Raw genomic sequence first — 17,574 nt, 5'->3', positions numbered from 1 at the left:
GCCCAGAGGCAAGCGTTCTTGGGCTGGACGTGGGTTAAATATTCCCAGCTCTTTCCAACATAGTTCATAGTAACTTTCTTGTTGTTAGGTGCCATTGAGTCAATTTCAATTCATAGTGACCCATGTAACAGAGTAGAACAGCCCCATAGGGTTTTCTAGGCTGTTATCTTTATAGGAGAAGATTGCCAGGTTTTTCTCCCACAGAGCCACTGGGTAGATTCGAACTATCAACCTTTCAGTTAGCAATGAAGCACTTAACCATTACACCTTCAGTGCTCCTTAGTCACTTAGATAATAATGATAATAATTACAATATGTTATTTATAATAATTTGTAATCTACTTTTTCTTCTTAATTTATGCAATGAATTCATACTATTGATAATGCTCATATTAATAAACTCTTTTTTCCATTATTTAATAAGGTATATTTGGCCTTTCATTTTTTATTCACTCTACTGTCAGGCCCATCGTATCAGATAGTGTTTCATTTTTAATTCAAATTCAAAGGATGCATACAATTTCAGAGACTTTGGTATTCTTAAACTTGCTTGCCTAAATCATGAAGTATTAGTAATTACAATAGTTAATATCACAGAACACAAATATTCCCTTTGGTATGTGGGTTATTAAACCACGTTACTATGGTTATTTGTTTATTGGCTACTTATTGGTGTTTTTCATTTCACTGTGTACATTGTTTCTAAATTTCTCTGGTTAAAGCAGCCATAATTATACTAAAATGTACCTGAAAATTAAAGCATCTGGGAAACATCCTAATGAAAGCTCCAAATTCCCTTTGTACAGAAAATGAGCACTCTCTAAGTCCTAATAAGCATGTTAAGGCTATCTCTACTGCCAAAACTCTGAAAAGTACTCAGTCCTCTGTGCCGTCAGCTGATGGAACACCATAATTCTAAGGGAAAAAAGTAAAGAATATTCAAAAGTAATTAAAAGGGAGGCAACTTGCAGTGGAACAAAGAATAATATAATAGACATAGAAATCTGGTTTTATGAAAATGATTTTGCTACAGGTGTAATTAGGAGAGATGTTCAGCGGGTCATTGGGAAAATTATACTAGAATGACAATTGTAAACTCCATAATCATGCATAACCATATAGAAACAATAAAAACAAAGTGAAACTGCCCCAAATCATCCTAAACATGCATTAAATGTACCATACAATGGTCTATCCAGAAAACTGTTATGATTTCCATTTTTAATAAGGATTTTCCTTTTTATTCCCATACAATCCCTTCCATTTAGCTGAATTTTCATGAAATGTATTACAACATTCTTTTTTAAAGGATGGAAGATTTTACACGGTTTTTCAGTATGTAAAATTATTTTAAAACATGCTTAAATCAAAGTATTTATAGTAGAAAAAAACCCAAAGGATATTTCTTGTGGCTTGTTAAGTATGTTGATTTTCCGTGAAAAACCAGAACCAAACCTGTTGCTGTTAAGTCGATTCTAACTCATGGCGACCCCATAGGACAGAGTAAGTCTGCCCCATAGGGTTTTTGAGGAATGGCTGGTGGATTTGAACTACCAACCTTTTGGTTAGCAGCCAAGCTTTTTCAGTAGACTTACCTAAAAACATCCTTTAATTTTCTAGAAAAGCATTTTTTTGAAGCTTTGATCTTTACAAATATTCACACACTTTGGCTTAAAATCATTAAGAGTAGATTTTGGGAGTAGTCCTGGGACAAGTACTTTTTATGTACTTTTGCAAATTATCAATGAATTATCTGTTATTTGCTATCATCCTATGTCAATCACATGATTCCATGCCAGACTGTCCATAATGAAGTTCAATATTTAAAAGCTTAAAAATTATTTTAACCTATTTTAAACAAATTCTCTAAGTTGTAAGCCAATATGTACATTAATTCAGAAATTATAATTTAGATTTCTTAATACTTCTATGCTGTGGCATTACAGAGAAATTGAGACATGTTAAATGTCATTTGTCATTATAGTAGCAATGACAATTGAGCTGGATCCTAAAGGTTGAGCTGGAATTGACTCCCAGATGTAGAAGAAAGAAGTTTTAGGCAGAGGGAGTAACATGGGAAAACATTTGCTTACAGAAGTTAAAATTTCGGTTTGACTGGAGTATAGGGCTTATGTATTAAATAGAATGAGAAAAGATGAGGCTGGATTACCAGGTGGGACAGAGATTTTTGAAGTGTTTAGTTATGAAATGGATTATATGCCCACGGAAAGTTTTTTTTTTAGAAGATGAGTTAAATGTTCAGTTTTTACTTAAAGAAGATATTTCAAGAAATGATGTGAACAATAAGATTAGAGCTGGGAAAGACTAAAGATAGGAGTGTTGGGAGATATTGAGAACAAGAATGAAGACTGATTGATTATCTTATTCATTAATTCATTCAGCATATATCAGAGCACCTATTATATGCCAGATATATGCTGGTGAAGATGCAAAGGAGAATAAAATAGAAACTTCTAGTCTAATGAGTGGAGACAATCTTTTTTTTTTTTTTTGAACTACTTTTCTGCTTTGTTATTTTTTTATATTATTTTTTATTGTACTTTAGATGAAGGTTACAGAGCAAATTAGTTTCTCATTAAACAATTAATACACATATTGTTTTGTGACATTGGTTGCCAACCCCAGGGCATGTCAACAATCTCTCCTTCTTGACTTGGGTTCCCCATTACCAACTTTCCTGTCCCCTCCTGCCTTCTCGTCCTTGCCCCTGGGCTGGTGTGCCCATTTAGTCTCATTTTGTTTTATGGGTCTGTCTAATCTTTGGCTGAAGGGTGAACCTCAGGAGTGACTTCATTACTCAGATATAAGGGAGTCTGAGGGTCATACTCTCAGGGTTTTTCCAGTCCCTGTCAGACCAGTAAGGCTGGTCTTTTTGTGTGTGTGCGTATGTTAGAATTTTGTTCTGCATTTTTCTGCAGTTGTGTCCAGGACTCTCTACTGTTTTTTATTTATTTTTTATTTTTTTATTGTACTTTAGATGAAGGTTTACAGAACAAACTAGTTTCTCATTAAACGGTTAGTACACATATTGTTTTATAACACTGGTTAACAACCCCACAACATGTCAACACTCTCCTTTCTCAACCTTGGGTTCCCTATTACCAGCTTTCCTGTCTCCTCCTGCCTTCTAGTCCTTGCCCCTGGGCTGGTGTGCCCCTTTGGTCTTGTTTTGTTTTATGGGCCTGACCAATCTTTGGCTGAAGGGTGAACCTCAGGGTAGACTTCATTACTGAGCTGAAGGGGTGTCCAGGGGCCATACTCTCAGGATTTCTCCAGTCTCTGTCAGACCAGCAAGTCTGGTCTTTCTTTTTGAGTTAGAATTTTGTTCTACATTTTTCTCCAGCTGTGTCCGGGACCCTCTATTGTGATCCCTGTCAGAGCAGCCAGTGGTGGTAGTTGGGCACCATCTACTTGTACTGGACTCAGTCTGGTGGAGGCTGTGGTAGATGTGGTCCATTAGTTCCTTGGACTAATCTTTCCCTTGTATCTTTAGTTTTCTTCATCCTTCCTTGCTCCAGAAGGGTGAGACCACTGGAACATCATAGATGGCCACTCACTGGCTTTTAAGACCCCAGATGCTACTTACCAAAGTAGAATGTAGAACGTTTTCTTTATAAATTATGTTATGCTAATTGAACTAGATGATCCCCAAGACCATGGTCCCCATAGTCCTCAGCCCCACAGTTCAGTCCCTAAGGGAGTTTGGATGTGTCTATGGAGCTTCCATGCCCTTGCTGTGGACAAGTTGTACTAGTTTCTGCAGTATTGTGTACTATCTTATCCTTCACCAAAGTTATCACTTATCCCTTGTCTATTTAGTGTTTTTCCATGCCCACCACCCCCCACCCCTCGTAACCGTCAAAGATTCTTTTTGTGTGTAAATGTTTTCATGGGTTTTTACAGTAATGGTCCCATACATTATTTGTCCTTTTGTGATTGACTTATTTCACTCAGCATAATGCCCTCCAGATTCCTCAATGTTATGAGATGCTTCACAGATTCATCGTTTTTCTTTATCATTGTGTAATACTCCATTATGTGTAAGTACCACAGTTTGTTTAACCATTCATCTGTTGATGGGCATATAGGTTGTTTCCATCTTTTTTGCTATTATGAACAATGCTGCAATGAACATGGGTGTGCATGTGTCTACTCCTGTGACAACTCTTATTTCTCTAGGATATATGCCTAGGAGTGGGATTGCTGGATTATATGGTATTTCTATTTTTAGTTTTCTAAGGAAGGGCCATATCTTTTTCCAAAGTGGTTGCATCATTTTGCACTCCCACCAGCAGTCATAAGATTTCCCATCTCCCTGCGGCCTATCCAATCTTTGTTATTTTCTGTTTGTTTATTTCATGCTAGTAATGTCAGGGTGTGATAGTATCTCATTGTGGTTTTGATTTGCATTTCTCTAACAGCTAGTGATCGCAAGCATTTCCTCACATGTCTGTTAGTCACTTGAATATCTTCTTTGGTAAAGTGTCTGTTCAGATCTTTTGCCCATTTTTAAATTGGATTATTTGTCTTTTTGTTGTAGAGGTGTTGGATTTTCCTGTAGATTTTAGAAATTAGAGCTTCGCTGGATTTGTCATAGCCAAAATTTTTTCCCAGTCTGTACGTTCTTTTTACTCTTTTGGTGAAGTTCTTTGATGAGTGTTAAGTGTTTAATTTTTAGGAGATCCCAGTTATCTAGCTTATCTTCTGGTGTTTGTGAATTTTTAGTTGTGGTTTGTATCCTATTAATGCCATATATTAGGGCTTCTAATGTTGACCCTGTTCTTCTTCTATGGTCTTCATAGTTTTTGGTTTTATATTTAGGTCTTCGATCCAGTGTGAATTAGTTTTTGTGTATGGTGTGAGGTATGGGTCTTGTTTCTTTTTTTTGCAGATGTAAATCCAGTTTTGCCAATACCATTTGTTAAAAGCACTATCTTTTCCCCATTTGATGGACTTTGGAACTTGTTGAAGATCAGGTGACCATAGGTGGCTGGATTTACATCTGGGTTTTCAATTCTGTTCCGTTGGTCGATGTGTCTGTCATTGTACCAGTACCAGGCAGTTTTGACTACCATAGCTGTATAGTAGGTTCTGAGGTCAGGTAGTACAAGTCCTCCTACTTTATTCTTCTTCAACAGTGTTTTACTTATCCAGAGCCTCTTCCCTTTCCATGTAAGGTTAATGATTAGTTTTTCCATCTCTTTAAAGAATGCTGTAGACTATATGATTGTCTGATTCCAAATGGCCAATACCAGTCCGTTTCACCTCACTAATGCCTAGGATATTGATGTTTATGTGTTCCATTTTATTTTTGATTATTTCCAGTTTTCCTAGGTTCATACTTCGTAATTCCATGTTCCATGTTTGCAACTGTTTCTTCTCATTTTGAGTTGTGCCACATCAGTAAATGTAGGTCTTGAAAGCTTTACTCCACTGACGTCATTAAGGTCGACTCTACTTTGAGGAGGTAGCTCTTCCCCAATCATCTTTTGAGTGCCTTCCAACCTGGTGGGCTCATCTTCTGGCACTGTATCAGACAATGTTCTGCTGCTATTCATAAGGTTTTCAATGGCTTATTATTTTCAGAAGTAGACTGCCAGGTCCTTCTTCCTAGTCTGTCTTAGTCTGGAAGCTCAGCTGAAACCTGTCCTCATTGGGTGACCTTACTGGTGTCTGAATACTGGTGGCATACCTTCCAGCATCAAAGCAACACACAAGCCCCCAGAGTACAACAAATTGACATGAGTACTATGCTGGGAATGACAACTTGAAGAGGAATGGCATTGCATCCATCATCAAAAAGAACATTTCAAGATCTATCCTGAAGTACAACACTGTCAGTGATAGGATAATATCCATGCACCTACAAGGAAGACCAATAATACAACTATTATTCAAATTTATGCACTAACCACTAAGGCCAAAGATGCAGAAATTGAAGATTTTTATCAGCTTCTGCAGTCTGAAATTGATTGAACATGCAATCAGGATGCATTGATAATTACTGGTGATTGGAATGTGGAAGTTGGAAACAAGAAGAAGGATTGTAGTTGAAAAGATGGCGTTGGTGATAGAAACAATGCAGGAGATCAAATGATAGAATTTTGCAAGACCAGTGACTTCTTCATTGTAAATACCTTCTTTCACCGACATAAACAGCAACTATACATATATGGACCTCGCAAGACAGAATACACAGGAATCAAATCTACATCTGTGGAAAGAGATGATGGAAAACTCAGTATCATGAGTCAGGACAAGGCCAGGGTCCGACTGTGGAACAGATCATCAATTGCTCACATGCAAGTTCAAGTTGAAATTGAAGAAAATCAGAGCAAATCCATGAGAGCCAAAATACGACCTTCAGTATATCCCACCTGAATTTAGAGACCATCTCAAGAATAGATTTGACGCCTTGAACACTAATGACCAAAGACCAAACTGTGGAATGACCTCAATAACATCATACATGAAGAAAGCAAGAGGTCATTGAAAAGACAGGAAAGAAAGAAAAGATCAAGATGGATGTCAGAGGAGACTCTAAAGCTTGCTCTCAAATGTCGAGCAAATAAAGCAAATGGAAGAAGTAAAAGAACTGAACAGAAGATTTCAAACGGCAGCTCGAGAAGACAAAGTAAAGTATTATAATGACATGTGCAGACCTGGAGATAGAATGCCAAAAAGGAAAAACATGCTCGGCATTTCTCAAGCTGAAAGAACTGAAGAAAAAATTCAAGCCTCGAGTTGCAATAGTGAAGGATTCTATGGGGAAAATATTAAATGACCTAGGAAGCATCAAAAGAAGATGGAAGAGAACCCCTGAGGGAGCAGGAGAGCAGTAGGATGCAGACCCCAAATTCTCATAAGACCAGACGTAATGGTCTGACTGAGACTGGAAGGACCCCGGTGGTCATGGCCCCCAGACCTTCTGTTGGCCCAGGACAGGAACCATTCCCAAAGCCAACTCTTCAGACAGGGATTGGACTGGACAATGGGTTGGAGAGGGATGCTGGTGAGGAGTGACCTTCTTGGATCAGGTGGACACTTGAGACTATGTTGGCATCTCCTCCCTGAAGGGGAGATGAGGGGATAGAGGAGGTCAGAAACTGGCGAAATGGACATGAAAAGAGAAAAGAGAGAGAGGAGGGAGGGAGCGGGCTGTCTCATTAGCGGGAGAGCAATTGGGAGTATGTAGCAAGGTGTATATAAGTTTTTGTGTGAGAGACTGACATGATTTGTAAACTTTCACTTAAAGCACAATAAAAATTAAAAAAAAAAAAAGAATAATGTTGACTGTTGTTGTTGTACAGATGCCCTTTATTATGTTGAGGAATTTCCCTTCTAGAACTATTTTATTGAGAGTTTTTTTAAATCAGGAATGGGCGTTGAACTTTGTCCAGTGTCTTTTCTGCATTGATTGGGATGATCACTTGATTCTTTTATTTATGTGGTGGATTATGTTGATTGATATTCTAATGTTGAAACATCTTTGCACACCCGGTATGAATCCCACTTGATTGTGGCGTATTATATTTTTGATATGATGCTGAATTTTACTGGCTAGAATTATATTAAGAATATTTGCATCTATAAAATTTTTTTTTTTTATTATTCATGAGAGCTATCGGTCTGTAATTTTCTTTTTTTGTGGTTTCTTTGCCGGTTTTCGTGTCAGGGTTGTGCTGGGTTCATAGAATGAATTCAGAAATATCCCTCTCTTTTCTATGTTCTGAAATAGTTTGAGTAGTACTGGTGTAAGCTCTTCTCTGAATGGTTAGAATTCTCCAGTGAAGCCATCTGGGCCAGGAATTTTTGTTGGAAGTTATTATTATTACCTTTTCAATCTCTTCTCTTGTTATAGTTGTGTTCAGATTCTCAACTTTGGTTTGTGTTAGTTTGAGTAGGGAGTGTATCTAGAAATCCATCCATTTTGTCTAGGTTTTCACATTTGTTGGAGTATAGTTTTTCCTCATACTCTGTTATGATCCTTTTTATTTCAGTCGGGTCTGTTGTAATGTCCCCCATTTCATTTCTTATTTGGGTTATTTGCATCCTCTATTGTTTTTCTTTTGTCGGTTTGGTCAATGGTTTGTTCATTTTGTTTATCCTTTCAAAGAACCAACTTTTTGTTTTGATTCTTTCTATTGTTTTTCTATTCTCTATTTCATTTATTTCTGCTCTGATCTTTCTGATTTCCTTTCTTCTTTTGGCTATGGGCTTCTTTTGCTCTTCTCTTTCTATTTGTTTAAGTTGCATAGCTAATGTTTTGATTTCGTCCCTTTCTTCTTTTTTTAATGTGTGCATCTATGGCTATAAATTGGCCTCTGAGCATTGCCTTTCCTGTGTCCCAAAGGTTTTAGTATGATATGTTTTCATTCTCATTTGATTCTAGGAATTTTTTTATTCCATCTTTGATTTCTTCTATTACCCAGTGGTTTTTAAGCAGGGTGTTATTCAGTTTCCATGTAGTTGATTTTTTTTCCTTGCCCTTCCTGTTACTAATTTCTACTTTGATGGTGCTGTGGTCAGAGAAGATACTTTGTGTTATCTCAGTGTTTTGGATTTTGGTGGGGGTTGCTTTGTGGCCTAAGATGTGGTCTGTTCTGGAGAACGTTCCATGTGCATTGGAAAAGAATGTGTACTTTGCTGCTATTGGATGAAGTGTTCTATATATGTCTAAGAGGCCAGGTTGGTTGACTGTGGCCTTTAGATCTTCTGTATCTTTGTTGAGTTTCTTTCTAGATGTTATGTCTTTTACTGAGTGTGGTGTGTTGAAGTCTCCTACTATTACTGTGGAACTATCAGTATTTTCTTTCAGTGCTGTTAGAGATTGTTTTATGTATTTTGGAGCCCTGCCATTGGGTGCATAGATATTTATTATGGTTATGACTTCATGGTGGATTTTCCCTTTAATCATTATGTAATGCCCTTCTTTGTCTTTTATGGTGGATTTTGTTTTAAACTGTATTTTGTCTGAGATTAGTATTGCCACTCCAGCTCTTTTTTGATAGCTGTATTGCTTGATATATTTTTTTCCATCTTTTGATTTTTAACAAATTTATGTCTTTGTTTCTAAGATGTGTCTCTTGTAGACAGTATATTGATGGGTCCTGTTTTTTTTTTTTTTTTTAATCCATTCTGTCACTCTCTGTCTCTTTATGGGTGCATTTAATCCATTTATGTTAGTATGGTTATTGATATGTGTGCATTTATTCCTGTTATTTTGTTTTTTTTGTTTTTTTTTGTGGTGCTGATATTTTCTTTGTTCCTCTTACTCTTCTGTGCCTAATTCCTTTTGTTTGTGGATTGTTTTTCAATTCTTTCATTTTTGTAGATTTTTTGTCTACTGAGACTTTATGTTTTTCTTCATTTTGATGAGTAGGTTTGTTAACTTTCTTAGTGTTTACCTTGAAATTTAACCCTGTCTTCCTAGGTTTAAAGCAGTCTTTTATTACGTGATATCACCTTGACTTCCTCTCCATTTGAAAGTTCTATATGTATACCATTTATTCCCTCTTTTATTTTTCTGACATTTTTGTCATTTAGATTGACCTCTCTGATTCCCTGTTGTATATTTTTTAGTTTTGTTTTATCCTTGAGAGTTCATTACCTATGTTGATATCTGGCTGATGTTTTCGTATGTGCTAGATTCAGGTTGTTGTCTGATGTTGTTGGTTCTCTAACCAAAGAACTCCCTTTAATAATTCTTATAAGTTTGGTTTGTTTTTACATATTCCCTTAATGTCTATTTATCTGGAAATGTTCTAATTTTCCCGCCATATTGAGGGAGATTTTTGCAGAATATATTATTCTTGGCTTGCAGTTTTTTTCTTTCAAGATTTTATATGTGTAAAGCATGTATTCCTGGTTACCAGGTGTTCTGTCTGCTGTTGGGAGCTCCATGACGTTTCCTTCCCGTGTCCCATTTGTGTTCTTTGGTGGCTATAGTCCAAGATGGTGAAACTGGCCATGTTAGCTTTTAGGGGACCGCCACTCTGTAGCTCTCTTCATTCTCTGTTCTTTGTCAGTTTCTTATTCAATTTGGCGTTTGATTGATTTCTTTATTCCTTCATTTGTTACTTAGGGTTCCAGGATTGACATTTGTAGCTGTTTTATTTATTTTTTCTGGTCTTTGCTGCAGAGGGATGGCATGGTGCTTCTGTTTATAGTGTCATGTTGGCTGAGTGGAGACAATCTTGAAAATTTATGATTGCTCATCACCACTGCCATTTGTTGCCAAGTCGATCCTGACTCATGGCAACCCCATGTGGGTCAGATTAGAGCTGTTCTCTACAGAGTTTTCAATGGCTAATTTTTCAGAAGTAGATTGCCAGGCCTTTCTTCCTAGTGCCCCTGTATGGACTTGAACTTCCAATCTTCTGGTTCACAGCTGAGTGTGCACGTAACCATCTGCACCATAACTGCTCAATTGCACCTCAGATAACACCTCTTCTTTTCAATCTTTCCTCCCCTACTCTCTAATTGGAATTAATTGCTCCTTATTTTGTTTCCATAGAGTTCGGTTTATGCCTCTACTATAGAATGTTTTGCAATTGTAATTGAATATAATATATGTGTCTATATTTGTCTTGGTTATCTAGTGCTGCTATAACAGAAATACCACAAATGGATGGCTTTAACAAAGAGAAATTTATTTTCTCACAGTCAGGTAGGCTAAAAGTCCAAATTCAGGGCATCAGCTCCAGGGGAAGGCTTTCTCTGTTGGCTCTGGAGGAAGATCCTTGTCCTCAATCTTTCCCTGGTCAAGGAGCTTCTCAGGTGCAGGGACTCTGGGCCCAAAGGACATGCTCTGGTTTCTTGTTGGTATGAAGTTCCCAATTCTGATTGCTTCCCTTTCCTTTTTCCCTCTTGAGAGATAAAAGGTGGTGCAGGCCACAACCCAGAGAAACTCCCTTTACACTGGATCAGGAATGTGACCTGGGTAAGGGTGTTATAGCCCCACCCTAATCCTCTTTAACATAAAATTTATGATCACAAAATGGAGGACAACAACATAATACTGAAATCATGGCCCAGCCAAATTGATACACACATTTTTGAGGGGAAATAATTCAATCCATGACAATCTTGTTAACTCAACTGATCTCCAGGTTGGGAAGAATCATATCATAAATATTTTTGCAGTTATGTTAACACACAGAAGGCATAACATGAAAATTGTTCAGAGTCCTTTGCCATCCGTTCACTGTTTTTGGCTCCAACTTGTACCAGACATCTTTTTTGGGAGATATAACAAAATAAAAGTCAAGATTTAAGTTTTGCTCCTAAGTTTTACTGTGCCCCACTTCTATATTTGTATGACATTTTGCAGCAGTTTAAAATTACTTGTATTTCAACTAGAGGTTTTGAGGACAAGCAACATTAATGTTTATAACAGCTTTAAGGTTAAGTGCAAAAAAGGTTATGTTGATTTGAGCCTAGAAAAATCACTTCCACAAAATCAGTAATTGTCTTTGATAAATTATTGTTTTCATATTTTAAGTGTTGATACAATAAAAAATCATAAAGATATTATGTTACTGTTGGCAATAAAATGTTCTTATAGTTACTGTAAATTTCCTGAAACTGTGATGACAGACGATGACTGATATTTTACAATGTTCTGTTTTGTAGGTCTACATTCCTTTGTAACTTTCTGAATGTTAATTACTCTTGATCTTCACCAAACTGTTATTCTAGTGTTCTTGAGCTTTAGGTGGGATACTGAATGATTGTAAGGGAGAATTGCTGATTTTTTTTTTATTAACTTTTATTGAGCTTCAAGTGAACGTTTACAAATCAAGTCAGACTGTCACATATAAGTTTATAGACATCTTACTCCGTACTCCCACTTGCTCTCCCCCTAAAGAGTCAGCCCTTCCAGTCTCTCCTTTCGTGACAATTTTGCCAGCTTCCAACTCTCTCTATCCTCCCATCCCCCCTCCAGACAGGAGATGCCAACACAGTCTCAAGTGTCCACCTGATATAATTAGCTCACTCTTCATCAGCATCTCTCTCCTACCCACTGTCCAGTCCCTTTCATGTCTGATGAGTTGTCTTCGGGGATGGTTCCTGTCCTGTGCCAACAGAAGGTTTGGTGACCATGATTGCCAGGATTCCTCTAGTCTCAGTCAGACCATTAAGTATGGTCTTTTTATGAGAATTTGGGGTCTGCATCCCACTGATCTCCTGCTCCCTCAGGGGTTCTCTATTGTGCTCCCTGTCAGGGCAGTCATCGATTGTGGCCAGGCACCAACTAGTTCTTCTGGTCTCAGGATGATGTAGGTCTCTGGTTCATGTGGCCCTTTTTGTCTCTTGGGCTCTTAGTTGTCGTGTGACCTTGGTGTTCTTCATTCTTTGATCCAGCTGGGTTGAGACAAATTGATGCATCTTAGATGGCCGCTTGTTAGCATTGAAGACCCCAGACACCACATTTCAAAGTGGGATGCAGAATGTTTTCATAATAGAATTGTTTTGCCAATTGACTTAGAAGTCCCCTTAAACCATGGTCCCTAAACCCCCGCCCTTGCTCCGCTGACCTTTGAAGCATTTATTTTATCCCGGAAACTTCTTTGCTTTTGGTCCAGTCCAATTGAGCTGACCTTCCATGTATTGAGTGTTGTCCTTCCCTTCACCTAAAGCATCCTTCCCTTCACCTAAAGCAAGAATTGCTGATTTTAAAAGATGGAAAAAAGGGAAAAGAATGGATTGAGGGAACCAGGACTAATGTATGAAGCCATAGGATCTGTGGATGTGTACACATGACTTATTCCCATTCCAGGTCCTGTCTGTGTCATCTAGTTAGAATGTAATCAACCAAAATGATTTACCCAAATGTCATAATTTTTGTCTTATGACATTAGCCTTCAAACAAATCTGTCTAAAATCACAGGGCCTCAACACAGGAGGAAAATATTCTAAACTTTCAAATTGAGTTTTCAGAATCAAGATTTATTTATTAAGTTTATTGGATGTAATCCCATAGTAGCTCCTAAGGGCACCAACATCAAAAAAAAAAAAAAAAAAAGATTAATAATACAAAACAGTAATGTATTATTTTTGAAAGCTAATATTGTACTTTTATTGTCATAATAAATACATGCAATAAAGTTTGTGCCTTTTGGCTTGCTTTTTTATTTAAAGTAAATAAATCATGTCAAAATTACATCAAATGGGACACTAATTAGCTTTCAAAGATGGTAAGTTTCTTTATCATTATTATTATTTTTGCTGCTGGGAATAGAATTGATATGCGGTAAGGAAAAGAAAGTAATAACCATTTCTTGAAAATAAAGATTTCAACATACAATTGTTTTCACAAGGTGACTTTGGGATTCCCAGAAGCAGACTCTGAGAAGAGAATTCTTGATAAAGTTATTTATTATTAAGTCCTCCAAGAGAAATTGGTAAAAGAAATAAGACTGGGAATGGGAAGAAGCCAAGCAAGGCTGCAATATTAGGCTCTGCCCTTTTGAAGGTAGCAGATCACCTAAGAAATCCTTAGATGAGAGATACTGGAGGCAAAAGCACAACCAAATTGGGAGAAGAGTACCAGTAAGGATAACTTGTACTTTAGAATGCCATAAAGCCATAAAAATTGAGTTAAATACAATGGTTCGTAATAATGAATGTGAGCACTACTTTGAGAAGCTCATGAAAACTGCAGGGTTTGGGAGTGTTTCTTAAGTGTTTTATATACATGCTGTTATTTTTAGGTGCTGTTGAGTTGGTTCCGACTCATAGAAACCCTATGTACAACAGAATAAAACACTGCCCAGTCCTGCATCATCCTCAAAATTACTATTTTTCTTGAGCCCATTGTTGCAGCCACTGTGTCAATCCATCTCATTGATAGTCTTCCTCTTTTTTGCTTACCCTTTATTTTTTATTTTACCAAGCATGATGTCCTTCTCCAGGGACTGGTCCCTCCTGATAACATGTCCAAAGTATGTGAGACAAAGTCTCACCATCTGTCATGGATTGAATTATGTCCCCCAGAAATGTGTGTATCAACTTGATTAGGCCATGATTCCCAGTATTGTGTGGTTGTCCTCCATTTTGTGATAGTAATTTTATGTTACAGAGGATTAGGGCAGTATTGTAACACTCTTACCAGGTCACATCCCTGATCCAGTGTAAAGGGAGTTTCCCTGGGATGTGGCCTACACCACCTTTTATCTTTCAAGATAAAAGGAAAGGGAAGCAAACAGAGAGGGGGTACCTCATACCACCAAGAAAGAAGCACCAAAAGCAAAGTGTGTCCTTTATATCCAGGGTTCCTGTGCAGTGAAGCTCCTGGTCTAGGGGAAGATTGATGACAAAGACTTTCCTCCAGAGGTGACAGAGGGAAAAAGCCTTCCCCTGGAGCTGATGCCCTGAATTTGGGCTTCTAGCTTACTAGACTGTGAGAAAATAAATTTCTCTTTGTTAAAGCCATCCATTTGTGGTATTTCTGTTACAGCAGCACTAGATAACTAAACACCATCCTTGCTTCTAAGGAGCATTCTGGCTGTACTTCTAAGAGAGACCTGTTCATTCTTCTGGCAGTCTGTGGTATATTCAGTATTCTTCACCAATACCATAATTCAAAGGCATCAATTCTCCTTTGGTCTTTCCTATTCATTGTCCAGCTTTCCCATGCATATGAACCCATAAACCAAACCCGTTGCTGTCCAGTGGACTCTGACACATAGTAACTCTATGGGATAGAGTAAAACTGCCCCATAGGGTTTCCAAGGAGTGGTTGGTGGATTCAAACTGTGGACCTTTTGGTTAGCAGCCAAACGCTTAACCATTGGGCATACATATGAGGCCACTGAAAATACCATGGCTTGGGTCAGGAACACCTTAGTCCTCAGGATGATGCCTTTGCTTTTTAACACTTAAAAGAGGTCTTTTGCAGAAGTTTGCCCAATGCAACACTTTGTTTGATTTCTTAACTACTGCTTCTATGGGCATTGATTGTGGATTCAAGTAAAATGGAACCCTTGACAATTTCAGTCTTTTCTCCGTTTATCTTGATGTTGCTTATCGGTCTAGTTGTGAGAGTTTTTGTTTTCTTTATGTTGAAGTGTATCCATACTGAAGGCTGTAGTCTTTCATCTTCATCAAAAAGTGCTTCAAGTCCTCTTCACTTTCAGCAAGCAAGGCTATGTCATCTGCATACTGCAGTTTGTTAATGAGTGTTTCTCCAATCCTAATGCCTCCTCATTCTTCATATAGTCCAGTTTCTCGGATTATCTGCTCAGCATACAGATTGAATAAGTATGGTGAAAGGATACAACCCTGATGCACACTCTTCCTGGCTTTAAACCAGCCAATACCCCCTTGTTCTGGTCAAATGACTGCCTTTTGGTCTATGTATGGGTTCCTTATGGGTACAGTTAAGTGTTTTGGAATTCCCATTCTTTGCAATGTTATCCATATTTTGTTGTGATCCACACAGCTGAAAGCATTTACATAGTTAATAAAAAACAGGTAAACATCTTTCTGGTATGCTGTGCTTTCAGTCAAGATCCTTTTGACACCAGCAATGATATTCCTTGTTCCATGTCCCCTTCTGAATCTGACTTGAACTTCTGGCAGCTCCTTGTCGATATACTGCTGCAACAGCTTTTGAACAATCTTCAGCAGAATTTTACTTGTGTGTGATATTAATGATATTGTTTGATAATTTCCGCTTCTGTTGGATCACCTTTCTGGGAATGGACACAAATGTAAGTCTTTTCCAATTGGTTGGCCAGATAGCTGTCTTCCAAATTTATTGGCATAGACAAGTGAGCACTTCCAGTGCTTCATCTGTTTGTTGATACATCTCAATTGGTATTCCATCAATTCCTGGAGCCTTGTGTTTTGTCAATGCCTTCAGTGCAGCTTGGATTTCTTCCTTCAGTACCATTGGTACTTGATCATATGCCACCTCCTGAAATGGCTGAATGTCAACCGATGCTTTTTGATACAGTGACTCTGTGTATTCTTTCCAACTACTTTTCATGCTTCCTGTGTCGTTTAATATTTTCCCCATAGAATTCGTCAGTATTTCAACTTGAGGCTTGAATTTTTTCTTCAATTCTTTCAGCTCCAGAAATGCCAAGCATGTTCTTCCCTTTTGGTTTTTAACTCTAGGTCTTTGCACATTTCATTATAATACTTTACTTTGTCTTCTTGAGGCACCCTTTGAAATCTGTTCAGCTCATTCACTTCATTACTTCTTCCTTTCACTTTAGCTACTCAACATTTGACAGCAAGTTTCAGAGTTTCTTCTGACATCCGATTTTGTCTTTTCTTTCTTTCCTGTCTTTTTAATGACCTCTTGCTTTCTTCATGTATGATGTCCTCCCATAACTTGTCTGTTCTTCAGTCATTAGTGTTCAATGTGTCAAATCTAGTCTCGAGATGGTCTCTCTCTAAATTCAGGTGGGATATACTCAAGGTTGTATTTTGGCTCTTGTGGACTTGTTCTAATTTTCTTCAGCTTCAACTTTAACTTGCATATGACCAGTTGATGTTCTGTTCCAGTCAGCCCCTGGCCTTGTTCTAACTGATGATACTGAGCTTATCCATTGTCTTTTTCCACAGATATAGTTGATTTGATTCCTATGCATTCCATCTGGCTAGGTGCACGTGCGTATGCTGTTTATGTTGTTGAAAAAAGGTGTTTGTTTTGCAAAAAAAGGTATTTGCAAAGTTGTTGATCTTGCAAAATTCTATCACATAATCTCCAGGGTCTGTTCTTTCACCAAGGCCACATTTTCCAACTGCTACTCCTTCTTCTTTGTTTCCAACTTTCAGATTCCAATCAACAGTAATTATCAGTGAATCTTGATAGCATGTTTGATCAATTTCAGACTGCAGAAGTTGGTAAAATCTTCAATTTCTTCATCTTTGGCTTTAGTGGTTGGTTAGTAAATTTGAAGAACAGTCATATTAACTGGTCTTCCTTGTAAGCGTGTGGATATTATCCTACAACTGACAGCGTTGAACTTCAGGATAGATCTTGAAATGTTCTTTTATATACATATATAATCTCATCTTTTTTATTTACTTGAAACGCTTCACAAATACAATCTTTCTCAGGAACCTTTGTAGTAGATACCTCCAATTCTCTGCCCTGATCTTCTTAGATTTGTGTGTGTATGAGTGTGTGTGTGTGTGCGTGTACAGGAATTCACCAGGTTAAGACAAATATTTGACCAACTGACACTGAATAAGAACGATATGTACCTGTTACAACTTACCTACAAATTCGACTTGAAGACAGACTTAGGAACGGATCTCATTTGTAACCCGGGGAATGCCCGTACACAAAAAAGGTAAAAAGGATCCAAGAAGACCAGGGCAAAGAACTGGAGGTGTCTACTCAAAGGTTTCTGAGAAAGCTTATCTTTGTGAAGCATTTCAAATAAAGAAAAGACGATTCTCATGCATAAACCTGTTATAAATGAGATTATTTTTGATGTTTGGAATCTTACTTTAGGCCAGTGGATTAAACGTTAGAGTTACAAAAGAAAAAAGTCTGAAGATGATGCAACTGATAGCTGTGCAAAGATGAAA

The 17,574-nt window shown here is 37.6% G+C and overlaps 1 protein-coding gene across 5 annotated transcripts in view; it reads right to left on the bottom strand.

The window, feature by feature from the left end:
* Positions 1-17,574, bottom strand: part of CCDC122 (coiled-coil domain containing 122) — a 131,986-nt gene that overhangs the window by 35,220 nt on the left and 79,192 nt on the right. Inside the window, exon 5 of one of the 5 annotated variants that reach the window (XM_049852951.1) lies at positions 11,577-12,387. The exons of the other annotated variants lie outside the window; for them this stretch is intronic. Within the exon in view, the coding sequence (XP_049708908.1) occupies positions 12,316-12,387 (72 nt within the window). The 3' untranslated portion in view covers positions 11,577-12,315. Of the gene's footprint in view, positions 1-11,576; positions 12,388-17,574 lie in introns of those variants that run through there. 5 annotated transcript variants of the gene reach the window in all.

This window comes from Elephas maximus, chromosome 14 (genome assembly GCF_024166365.1).
Source record: "Elephas maximus indicus isolate mEleMax1 chromosome 14, mEleMax1 primary haplotype, whole genome shotgun sequence".
Classification (NCBI taxonomy): domain Eukaryota; kingdom Metazoa; phylum Chordata; class Mammalia; order Proboscidea; family Elephantidae; genus Elephas; species Elephas maximus.
Note: the sequence above shows the minus strand (reverse complement) of the source record. Positions and strands in the feature narration are given on the sequence as shown.